At 33.5% G+C, this 12,907-nt stretch overlaps 1 protein-coding gene across 4 annotated transcripts in view; it reads left to right on the top strand.

Moving 5' to 3' along the window:
• FSTL5 (follistatin like 5) overlaps nt 1-12,907 on the top strand; it is a 364,104-nt gene that overhangs the window by 219,273 nt on the left and 131,924 nt on the right. For all 4 annotated transcript variants that reach the window (XM_071556179.1, XM_071556181.1, XM_071556177.1 and 1 more), the window contains one exon: nt 10,908-11,104. In XM_071556179.1, coding sequence (XP_071412280.1) covers nt 10,908-11,104 — 197 coding nt within the window. The remainder of the gene's footprint in view (nt 1-10,907; nt 11,105-12,907) is intronic.

Genomic DNA, 12,907 nt, shown 5'->3' with positions numbered 1-12,907 from the left:
GTTTTCTGTTGTTGGCTATGTACATCTGGTTGGTGTTTCTGTATGTATGTGTGTATATACTTCTCTGTAGAAATTTTGTGTTCTCTATATGTCCTATTTTTAAGCTTGCTACAAGTATTTTGCAAGAAATCCATTTCTATTTAATTCTTGCTGGACTTTTAAATTGTGATAGGTTAGAAACGTTAGAAATACAGTGTGATAGAAAGCTGGGAATTTAAATTTTGGGCTTTAGCCTTACTCTACATACAACTATAAAACGCTGAAGTTTCAGTTAAATTTCATCTTTACTTCCTCTGAGTGTTGTTGATTGTGTTCTGGTGGGGTTTTGGGTCTTGAGGCAGGGGGGTGGGAAGTAGTGGTATTTTGTTTCTGGGTTTTCTTGTCTGTTTTTGTTTGTTTGTTTCTTAAGAACCAAACTATTGTTCTTAAAGTAAGCCTTTTCTAAACTTTATAGCACTTCTTGCCTAAACAGTAATGGCAAGATAGCTTTAGTTTCTTGTTTAAATTTTGTCAGAGTTCACTTTGAATAAATGGTCCCCAATTTAAGACAGTGTCATAATTTAGTCATAATCAGTAGACATTTCTTTTTGAAGTGTGTGAAAGATTGTATATAGAAATCCAGAATTAATATGAAACCAAAGAGAAATTAAATTACTTTTAAATCACTATGTCTCTGTGATTAAGGACATTTTCTGCTGAAGATCAAGTGCTGAACAAGACACATGGAAACAAAGCTTCAGCTGTAGGCAAACAAGGCTATGAATTTCGTTGAACTGGTGAAAATCTAGAGTCTAATGTTTTTTAACATCTTTCTGCATCAAACCACAGATGAAAAATGTCTCTACTAAAACATGTATTTCTTTATAGGCATTCTGAATAAAATTATTCATCTCTTCTCTCTAGGTAACCTTTTCTGTGACTAAATGTGAAAGAAAATGATCAAAAGACTGTTTAGGGATGATTGGTCAAAATACATTTGTGTATACTCCAAGAACTTGGAACTAATCCAAGAACTTGAACTAATGCAATGTTCAAACTGACCCTCTTAAAGGAAATTAAAGTCAGCTTATGTAGGTCTAGCCTTTCTCTTGCATTGTTTTGCACAACTTTAACTTCAAGTATTAGTATGAGAAGGAATTCAGCCACAAATGTGTGCAATGCTAAATTGTCATTAAAAGAATATAGTTTTAATATAAAACCTCCACAATAGGTAGTACCAATGTATAATTTTTACAATACTTCGGCTTTGCCTCATCCATCATCTCATAATATTGCAAGACCTGTGATCAGACAGATTTCTTGAATTGTTTAGGTAGGAAAAGACCTCTAAGATCACCTAGTCTGACTTAACCTAATTATAAAATGCTAGCATTCATTCTTACAATGTTTAAGCCCTTTATGCATAGCTAATGGAGATACAGGTACCTACAGTAAAATTCTGCCTTTTCCTACAGCACATTTTATTTTCTGGAACAGTGAATTAGTTAAGCATGTACAAACTCAAAGTATAGTAGCTTATCTGGTAACAGTAATGGGACTGCATACAACTTTTGACAAGATTTCTGATTTCACTGAAATCATGCCCAGTCATCTTTTAAACATGACCTCCTATGGGCACAGAAGCAGGCACTTCCCAAATGTTGGAAATGAAGCAGGCGAGGCTGAAGGCCAGCTTTGCTGAGCAGGATCTTCTCTTGGAAATAAGGGAAAAAAGAAGTTGTATGCTCAGTGGAAGCTTGGTCAAGTGACATGGAAAGAACTCAAAGATGCTACTTGGCCCTATAGGGAGAAAATTAATACAGCCAAAGCTCAACTGGAGTTGAAGTTGCCAGAAATGTGGGGGACAATAAAAGGAGGTTTTTTTTTTTCAAATTTATTAATGGAAATAGACAGTATTGAAATATAATTAGCCTGTTAGAGGATGAGAATGCTCACCTCACAAACAGGAATACAGACAAGGCAGAGGTGGTTAACACCTTCTTTGCCTCTGTCTTTAACATGGATTACAGACCAAGGCAGTCTCAGTACCCTGAGCTGGAGGACTATGACTGCGAGAATGATCAACTTCCAGTCCACCCCGAAATTATGCAGAATATAATTTACCCTTAGCAAATAATATCCTTGCATGTCAACAGAGGGTTGATTTGTCCATTTTCATATTTAACATTGTTCTTCAAAAGAAGCAGATTCTAATAATGAAACTTATAAAACTAAGCCATGGGCAGACTGAGTAGGAAGAACTTCTCACTCTATCTTCTTGTCCCTCTTCCTGAAGAAAAGATCCAAACCTTAGTACCTAGATAAAAATAGCAAGTGTAAGCATAAGATAAATATTTCAAGGGATGCTAATAAGATTTTTGAAGAAATTTTATCTGTGTAATTAAGGCTTTTCTGAAATAGTTAACTAAATTGGACTGAGAGACTTAAAATATGAATTGGATTACAATAATAATTTTTTGTTTCCATACATATACTGAATAGATTTCCTGGCTAGGCTTACATCCCATAAGTGCATCCCTGCTGGATTTGGAATACTTTTTTTTTTTTTTAATATAAGCATATAGCATTTCATAGCTTTCAGAATATCACTTTAGATACACAAGACAAAAATCATTTAAGCCTTATGGGAGGAAGACTTAACAGCAATGGTTGGGTTGACTCCACTAGAGGGGAGATTAAGATTCTGCATTAAACTTCTATCTCAACCTTCAACTTCCTTTCAGACAGTGCTTTTCTCTTTTTGTCTCTCAGCTTTTATTTTCAAAAGGAAAAGGAAGCAGAGATTATTTTATTAATGTTATTATACATTTGTGTTTACTTATGAAATGGAAAGTGTTTGGGTTTTTTTGAAGTTGTATGAAACAAGTAGAAAAACTAATATGAAAGTTTGTGCTGGATACAAGAAAATAATTCCCATCTCTCCTTTTTCATGGTATAATACCCTGAAGTAAGCATTCAAGACAGCAAGATATTCTGAGAAGTGATATCATTTATTGATAGCAGTGTGGTTTTATAAGCTGATTCAAGACAGGCTGAATCCTGTAGAAGAGTCTTGTGTTTGCCAATTACAAACTGTCACTGCTTATGGTGTTTGTAATGCTAATATGCAACCCAAACATCCAATGTTTTCTCAGCTGTAGAAAATTATGTTTTGCTCATTATTGTGTACCTGTTACAGTTTTCAAATGTCATCTTGAAGGTGAAAGTTTATATGACCTATTCTCTTCTGACAAGACATCTATGGTATGGCAAAGACTTTGCATTAAACACTAGATGTTCAACACACAGTACTACCCCAAATCCTGATTTTGGTACTTTTCTTCATTTTGTGGTTACTTTTCTGATTTTAATCTTTCTCACTTCATATAATGTTTGCTTTAACTAGTCCTGAAAAAATTTTGAGTAGTGTTACCTATTTTTCTATTTTCTTCATGCAAATTTATTCAGCTTCTACTGTTGTTTAACCTAAGTGTTATTTCTGTTAGGAAAATCTGAATAGTTTATCTGATCTATTAATTGTTAAAGCACTGAAAAGCTGTTTATATATGTCTCTAGATAAGACTGGACACCAGACTTGTGTGATTATGTGTAATCAAGTAAAATGATTACTTCTGTCTTATGATTTTTAATTTTTAAAACTCAGAATGATTAAGAGCATTTTAATTGGTAATATTTGAGCAAGGGATAGCATTATTCCTTATATGCAAAGTGCAACCAAGGTTTTTATAAGCGAGCTTTATTTCTGTTCTTTATACCAAGTATGGTATTCATTAAGAAGTATTTTCCGAAGTACAGTGACAGACAAAACTTTAAAATTTTGTATTTCTGTGCCATCTCTGGATAGTTGGGTGTTTGTTTATGTGGGAGGTATTTTGATACATGAGTCATTTAAAACCAGACAACACTGTTGAATGTTCTTAGCAATTCCTGTATCTCCTTAAACCTATTTTTACAAAAGAGTTGGATCATTGAAGTTCGTAACACCCAAGTATCTAGCTTTGACAGTGATGCTGAATTTAGATGATTGTACATGTCATTGGAAAGTATGGATGCTACACAATAAGACAAAAAGCAGCACATCTGCTGATAGAGTGTTGTAGTAAGTTTGCTAAGCCCCTCCCAAAACCCAGAAGACAAACTCGGGGAGAATCAAAATTTAATTTTCTCTCTCTTTTTTTCTCCTCCTTTTTTTCCTTTTTGTTTTCTTTTTAGTTAGGCATTCTACATATGTAAACCTGAGCAGTAGAAGGGACAAAATTTGTAGCCCTGAACTCTCATATTTTTAAGGAAATGGTAGAAAACTCTCATCTTTTATTTAAAACAAGCTGCAACAGGGAAAAGTTTTGATGTTAATCCTTGTTTAACTGGTTTGAGTGTAAAGCTTTCCTCTCCACCTGCCTCAAGCACTGGGCGATAGGTCAAAAGTTAGGTCTATGGACAGATGAGATTGTTTCTCTTCAAATGTAGTTCTAGAGCTTCAGTGCGGAGACCAGAGAATAAGGGTCAAAACTCCTGTGCTTGAGATTTGGAAAATAAGAGTTTGATATAGGAAAATAAGATCCTTTGAAATAATATCTGAACTTAAGGTTTCTTTCAGATAAACCCAAGCTATTTTGGTTTCAAGATGTGCCTTTATTTGTTAGGACTACAAGTAAGATTACAACTTTCATGCTTCATCTATAAATAGATCTTGAAAAATAGCTAAATGGATGAAGACCTTCAAGTTGTCTCTTGTGTTATATTTGAAATTGAATCGGTAACAGATCATATCTGGAGTTATTTCATCATCCTTTGTATGGAAGTGTATATGTACATATCTATATTAGTTTATATATGTGTGTATGTATAGATATGTATGTTATCTGTGATTAATGTCTCAATTTTGCTCCATGAAATATATTTTGTAATTTTGCAGTTAATTGTTTTGGCTAATTAGATTATTCTAAATTTGTTCGATGCGTGTGGAAAATTAAAAGTTGGCTTGCTCCTTATCAGGTCTATTCCATTTCCAGAAATATGATTAATGTTTATATATTGGTTGTGAATTACCTTAAACTATTCATATGTGTTATGGTCCACTGAATGCTGGGTGCAATTTCTGGTAGATCCAAAGTTATTTTTATTTTAAGAGAAAAAATTCTTTGTGGAAACCATTTGTGCTATATAGATGAAACATAGCTCAAAATCATAACTATCTCAGAATCCAGCTTTATCTCAGCAGCTGATGACTTTTGTGGAGACAGACATGCCATGAATATTAATGATTCAATAGCTCTCTGATGTAAAAACTGTTTCTGCCATGTAAATGATGATACTCCGGAAACGAAAGTTTAAAGTTTTTGTATTCACCACGAATGTGGTGAAAGAACTGACAACCTATTTACTGTGTTTTTTAAACTGTGTGTTCACTCTTTGCCATGTATATTAGCATTTTTATAAAAACTACAAAATACAAGAATCTGATGTCTGACTTTGGATATCAAGAGTGTTCCAGAAACTATTATCTTAGCTGATTCTTTAAGACTTTTCTAAGAATATGTATATTCACTTAGCATGTTTTTGTAAACAACTAGTCAGTTTTGATATATACCTTTCCCTTGAAAATTAAGTAAAACTTTAGTTGTCAAACAGAACTTTCTTACTGTTATGGGCAGATACCATCTATTCAAGACTGTCTAGAAGGACAACAGCACATAAAATCATTCAGCTGTTTCCTAGGTAACAGAGATACATCTGCAAAACTGTTGTACTGAATAGAAGGAAACAGCAAATGTTTCCACTTTTCTACTATTTTTGAGTTTGAATTAAGTAAATGCTAGGAATATCACTGCATCAGAAATTGCAAGGTATGGGATGAGAGAATTGCACATTGATTCTGGCCTGTTTATTTTGTCACTTTTAGGTTTCTGCACATCATCTAAGATTAACAATATCAGAAAACTTGTGAAATAAATCCTAGCAGATGTTTTGTCTTAGTTTGTTTTTTTTTTTTTTTACAAAAAATTCTGCATAGTAGAATTGGTCTTTTCCATTAATGAAATAAGCATAAAAGGAAATCTTGTTTTTTCTTAAGCTATAATTGCTTTTTAGTAATTTTTCAAAAATTATCTATTGGTTTTTGTAGGAAGCCTAGTTCAAAAATGGAAGAAAAAATGCTAGAAAACTGAGTCAAGTTAGTAAATTGTGCACAGTCTGTTGGTTACTATTTCATGTATGTAGGTGATTATATAGAATTTAGCAGGTCTTTTTGGAATCATAGTGTGTTCTCAGTAGTTTCTTTCTCAGTTTTGTTAAGCATAAATTACTTTTCCTCACTATAAATGTTGACATACTTAATCCCCATTTGCCATTTGTGTGTCATGGAGAAACCTATTTCACTACTAATGCTTACTAAATTAGAACACAAATAAACCAAGTGAGTTTTTCCCTGTGCTACTACTCCAGCCTGGGGGAGATCTTCTGTAAAGAGAGCCTCACTCTTGTTTAAACATCTGTTTCACATTTCCTCAAATATTGCAATAAAAGGCAGTCATGACAATGAGATAAGAGGGTGATTTGTTAATGAAACTGTGCATTATGTTTATTAGAAGTGTCTCATTGTTTCCTTGTAATTCCCTTATCTGTCAGTAGCATCCATTGATCATGTTTGTTCTTATGTTCAAAATGTTAGTGTAAAGACTACTATCAATTATGTATAAAATGAAAATGTTTTTATGTAGTATAGCGGTGGAAACCTGGTTTACCTTAACTGTAAATATCATAGATCATAAACTGAAGGTTCATCTCTCACCAGCCTGAAGTGTAGGGTCAGAATGCATACTAGTATTTGAAAGGTGGGTACTAGATCAAAATATAAATAATATAGCAATTCTGTTGCAACAGCTTACTTTGCTGAACTCAATGAAAACTAAATCTGTAATAGGAAAAAAATAATGGATGTAGATGTTGGGGTAGAATTGCTATACTGTGTTTAGGCTCCTTTTAAGAATTGTAAGTTACCAGAACTTAGGTAAGTATACGTATCAGAAGTAACAGACAGTGCATTTCTCTATAGTCTCTTTTTCATTTTGCTTCAATTAAAAAAAAATCTCACCATTTTCCTAAAAAAATCATGTTTGCAAGTGATAGCAACTTTTACTTACATTTATAACAGCTGAAGATCTCAGCTAGTTTTTATGGCAAACATTAAAGTTTGATATTCTCTATCAGTATGTTAAGGCAGAGGAACAGGAAAGGTAGCTAACCATTCCTTGTATGCATCATGTCCCCTGCGTCTACCCAGACCCGCAAACATCTGTGCTTCTCCCAAGATTTATCAAATGGATAACTTTTACACTGTCTTGGAAGGAAAAGTAATTCAAGTTATTATCGTAGGTTATTATTTTCCACTTCAGATTATCAAGGTATTAGTGTTTTTATCATGAGGATTAGCTTTCAAACAAGTTAAAAGCACTAAGAGAATCACACTGGGCTCTAGCAAACATAAACCTTCCATATTAGAAGCCAATGGATAGTTATGGTTGGGACTGTAATTAGACAGGTTGATCTGTAGAACAGGCAGGTACACACTGAGAGCAATTATAGCTGTTATCTTACAGACATGGTAGAAGGAACCCCATACCGAGGATAGACACCACTGTTAAGTGTAAAATGATCTGCTGAAGATGGGTTGTAGAGACATGAAATTTTGTGAACTTATTCACCTTATTCGCAGCTGCTCTTCAGCAAACTGTCATTATGATTAATATTTCAGCAGCTATAAAAAGCACTACATTTTAGATAATTAAATATAATCTTCCTTTAATTATATTTTCATTAATAGTAGAAACATGAATATTTTTGTTAAGAGTTAATACAATATATTGCTAAGTTTGAGCTACTTTGCAGGTTAAAAATACTTCCAGAGGACATAACAGGAACAGGAAAAATAAAAATGAAAAATTATATTTGTGTAGAACACCTGTGGACAGATTTTAGCAGCTTGTTCTCAGGAAATTGCATTTTTTTGGTTGATGAGGTAAATATAAACCTTATAGACACTAATGCTATGTAATTTAAGAAATTTTGTTGACACAGCTTTACTAGGTAGAGTATGTGACTAAATGCTTAACATCCTTCTGTTTTTAATTTATGAAAGTTTTTCTACAAGAAGTACTCAAACTTGTGGCAATGGCAATCTCTCAGATTATTTTATATGAGGCAGCTTTTATGTTTTATATTACAAAAATGGTACAAATATTTTTCCCTTCTGAAAATACAGAAAAATAGTTGATAAACATGTAAGTCTTATGTGACTTTTATGCTAATTCCAGAAGTTTCTGCGGTGCAATGCTAAGTGTACAGAAAAAGAAGTGTTGTAGAAAACATGTTGTCTGTATTCTCCTTTCTCTGAACAGGCATTGTGAGGTAATACATTGGTTCATTTTTCCTTAAGCTTTAATTTTAAAGTGAATGTCTAAAGTGCATTAAAATGTGTTTATGGACTGTGGTAGAAATCCTTCAAAATTTTTTTCCACATATTCTGCTTTGTGTTAAAAGTAGGAAAAGCAACTATTATTACAATGTTTTTCATGATCATGTGATACATAAATTCATTTTTTTCTCTATGTATACATGTACATTCACTCATGGAAATCTTTGCACAATTCATGCAAGAGTTGTTCAAAATAATTAAATGAAATAAATGATCCTCAATATTCTAATGAAAATTAGCATCATTGTTACCTTTGTAGAGATGAGAACCTATTTTAAATTCTTGATCAATCATTAAAGTAAGTGTCATAATTCTCAAAGAAAAAAAAATCTGTGTGACCTTTTTAATTTTCCATTTCTTTTTTGAACACAGACATGTAGAGACTCATCAATCCTACTCTAACAAATCCATGATTTAATAGATATTATTAAGAAATAAACTGCTTTATTTATGTTGTGTATCTCCAGGGCAGAACAAGCTCTTTCCAGTTTTAGAATTGCAGAATGAAATTCTTTGAACAATAGTTTAGAGGGGATAAAATCTGAATGTGATAACTAGGTCTGAGCAGTATACTATCTAATAGGATTTGTCTTGTCTCCCCCACCATCCCGGGCCCTGCCAGGACGGTAGGTAAAATGGTGTTATCCATCAGCTGGAGCAGAGTGAAGCCAAACTGTCTGTCTGAGGGTAGCTTGGCCAGAGAAGTTGTTTAGGGGGGAAAAAGATGATACTTGGTTTCTGTCCCAGTCTTTTGGAGATCACTCAAATGAATTGGAGTATGCTAAAGTTAAGTGCTCTTTTCCCTCCCCACCACCTGGAGCCTGCATGCATTCAGATAGAAAGGTTTGCTCTCTGCAGCTTCAGAATGCCTGAGGAATAAACGTTTCCCTACTGAGCATTTCTGCATTAGAGTCCTGAAAAGCAGTCATGTAGAACTCAACTCTTACAAATGGTATGGCCTCAATCTTCATGCCTCTGGCAGGTGAGGACAAATTTGCAAATATTCTTTGTAGCTTAATCTGTCAGTTAAATACAACTTGGGTATGTTTAGTTCTGTTGCTTGGATAGCTGCATAACAGTGGTGGCTTTTAGAAGAAACAAACAAACAAAAAGGCTAGAGTGCTTTTGATTCTTAAAAACATTTTGTCTGCTTCCATGATTTAATTTCTATCATAAAACTTTCTTTCTAGATATGAGTTTCACTAGGGTAGTGAGAAGCATTTAGGAACTCCTTCTCTCTCTACCTTGTGAAATGGTTATGGAGGTGTTCATAATGATACAGTCACCATAATAATGCATATACCATTAAATATACTAAAATAATAAATTCCAGTCTCATACATATAAGTTAGACATTACTTAAATGGGATCCAGTTGCAAAACAAAACAACTGTCTAAGCAGTTTTGGTGAGATAAATAGCTGTTTGTCATTAATACTTATATCTTCAGCATAGTGTCTACAGAGAAGAATGCAAATAGCTTTCTTTGCTAATCAGTGTATTGCTCTAGCATTAAATTTACTACTTGAAGTAGTAGTTAACTCTAAATATATACTTACAACAAATATACTTGGTATTTTTCTGGTACACATTTACATATCTCATCTTATAAAAAACTTATTTGAAATCCTAAGGTTATCTTAATAAAATAAAATAAAAAAAACAACAAAACAAAACCCTTCTAAATTGTTTCTCTATTCAATTTAAAATATGCAGCAACTCATCTTAGAGAATATCAGGCATACACATTTTGTGCTTCAGTTTAGAGTAAGTACTGTCTGTAATCTCTGTATGGAGGGCATTTGCTGTAGCAATTTCCGCTTTATAGAAGACTTGATAATGAAAAGAATAAAGCAGATCTTGTCAAAGATATCCTTTCTCTTCCTCTGACAATCCCACCTTTTCTTGTTCAAATAAGTTTGGTATGGTCAGTAAATGAAAAGGTAGAGCTAGCTTATGAGCCCTCAAGCATAATTTCTGCTTTCTGAAGTAAAATATTATTATGAAATATATAGTGTTTCGTTTTCTATATTTGCACAATTTCCTGTATGTATTACGTTTCTACATTTATACAAAATACTTTACCAAAGGTAACACTTCAGGTGACCCTTTCTAGAAAGGTCTAAATGAAAAAAGAGAAAGCTTGGAAATTGATACAACCTTCCTCAGTTTCTATACACAGAAAATTTTGTCTAAGTATCTAAAAGTGCAATAAATATTTTGCCTTAATCTGAAGGCCAGGAGAGGAAATGGCATGGATCACACTACTACAGAATGAATACTTTATCTCTAAAAGTAATCCTGTTGGTATTATTATAAGAACTTAATACCCTTTGCTTTCTCATTTATTTTTTAATTATTAGTATTTTTTGTCTTTTAACTCTTATTAGGAAATAAAATTCAAAGTAGTCTTATTTTGTGTATTTTTTTCCCAGGGGATAAATGCAAACCTACTGAATACACTGAAGTGAAAAACATGTTACTGGATCTACAAAATCAGAGATATATTGCACAATCAAAAGATAAAATCATTGATGAGAAAATGGCTTTAAAGAAAATTCTTGTAGATCAAATGTTCAATTATTTTGATACAGACAACAATGGACTTGTGGACACTAATGAATTATCTCAGGTAAGATTTAGATTTTATTTCCATTAGCACTGTAGCTATTCAGTTGTCTTTGCTAGGACAAACACACATGGAATATCTTGGGATGCTTGAATTTAGAAAATGTTTGTGAGTCTCTGAGATGGAAAACTTCATTTGAGAATTTTTGAATCGCTGAAGGATTCAGAAATTATGCAGTGATTCCTTGGATATTTGAATATAACGCTTTGGAATATACTGCAGTGGGTTAGAACACTCTTGGCTGTTGTGATCATGAGTTGTTTTATTATCCACAGCACACTACCATACATTCCAGCTGTACAGGTGTATTGTAGAAGTAGTAAACAATTAAAATGGTGTGGTAAATCACTCCTGTAATACTAAAAGTGTGTTATTATTTCATTTAAGTTAGGGCTAAACTGCATTAATGGGTCTAATACCAGGCACCTACTACAAATCTAAGAAAATTAAGATTTGTTAGATGTGACTGTTGACCTTTATCCTATATTTTAAGTTGTGTGGCAGTGTTAAGAAATATTTATGAGTGAATATATGATGCTCAAAGTGTTAGATTGGAGTTATCATTTCCATACAGCTAACTTTTAAAATTTTAGTGTCAATTTCCAGGATCAGAGGCTGATTTCAAATGTAGGTACCATGTCAACTACTAATAAATTGCCTGTTTGAAAAGACTAATTTAAAAATAATAGTTTTCTGTACTTTCATAAGATTGGATTTTCCTGCTGCTTTTTAGACTCTTTCAGAACTTCAGCTCTCAAGAAAGTTTGGTGCCTGTATATTTCTCAAAAAACAGTATTTTTTTTCTGAATATACTATATGCACATGTAACATACATAGGAATCACATAAATAGATGTGCAAACTATATTTATTGCTTCTCTATTCAGTTATTACATGTATACTTTTCTTTTTTCTTTTTGTGCATCAAACATAGTTTTAAAATACTATAAAATTCTTCAATTATGGTATTTTCAAACTTTGTATACATACTTTTCCCCACATACTTTTTTTTTCTATAAAAATCAATTTATAACGGCAATTGTAGCGTTTTTCCACAAGCATGGCAACAGGTCAAACAGTCTCAAAACCCAGACAGGGTGCTTTGTGGCTTTGCTAAAGTTCATTGCAGAAACATCAAAATATTCATTTTAAAGATTAATGGCAAATAAATTCATTGTTAGTGCCATGTGGTTTGATACTGTAAGCTTTAAAAAGAGGCACAAATCCTGTGAGGAACCATTCTGTTCCTGAAGGACTGCATCCCTTTGGAAGGGATCCACGCTATAGCAGGTCATGAAGAACTACATCCCATGGGAAGGACTCATGTTGGAGCAGTTCATGGAGGACTGTCTCCTGTGAGAGGGGAAGAGTGTGAGGAGTCTTCCCTCTGAGGAGGATGGACTGGAAAAGACAATGTGTGATGAACGGACTGCAGCCCCATTCCCCATCTCCCTGCACTACTGGGAAGGGAGAAGGTAGAGAATATCATGGGTGAAGCTGAGTCCAGGAAGAAAGGAGGGATGAGGGAAAGGTGTTTTAGTATTTGGGATTATTTCTCATTTTTTTTCTACTCTTGTTGATTAGTAATGAATTCAGTAATTTACCTCCAAGTTGTGATTGCTTTGCCCATGTTGGTAATTGCTGAGTGATCTCTTCCTAACTTTAACTTGGCCCACAAGCCTTGCATTATATTTCTTCATCCCTATCCAGCTGAGAAGAGATGCTTTGATGGGCACCTGGCACCAGCTAGAGTCAACCATCAACAGGGAGACATTACTGTACTCTAGAAAATGTTTTCAGGATTAGG

This window comes from Pithys albifrons, chromosome 5 (genome assembly GCF_047495875.1).
Source record: "Pithys albifrons albifrons isolate INPA30051 chromosome 5, PitAlb_v1, whole genome shotgun sequence".
NCBI lineage: Eukaryota > Metazoa > Chordata > Aves > Passeriformes > Thamnophilidae > Pithys > Pithys albifrons.
The sequence above is the reverse complement of the archived record's forward strand: the minus strand, read 5'-3'. Positions and strand labels throughout refer to the sequence as shown.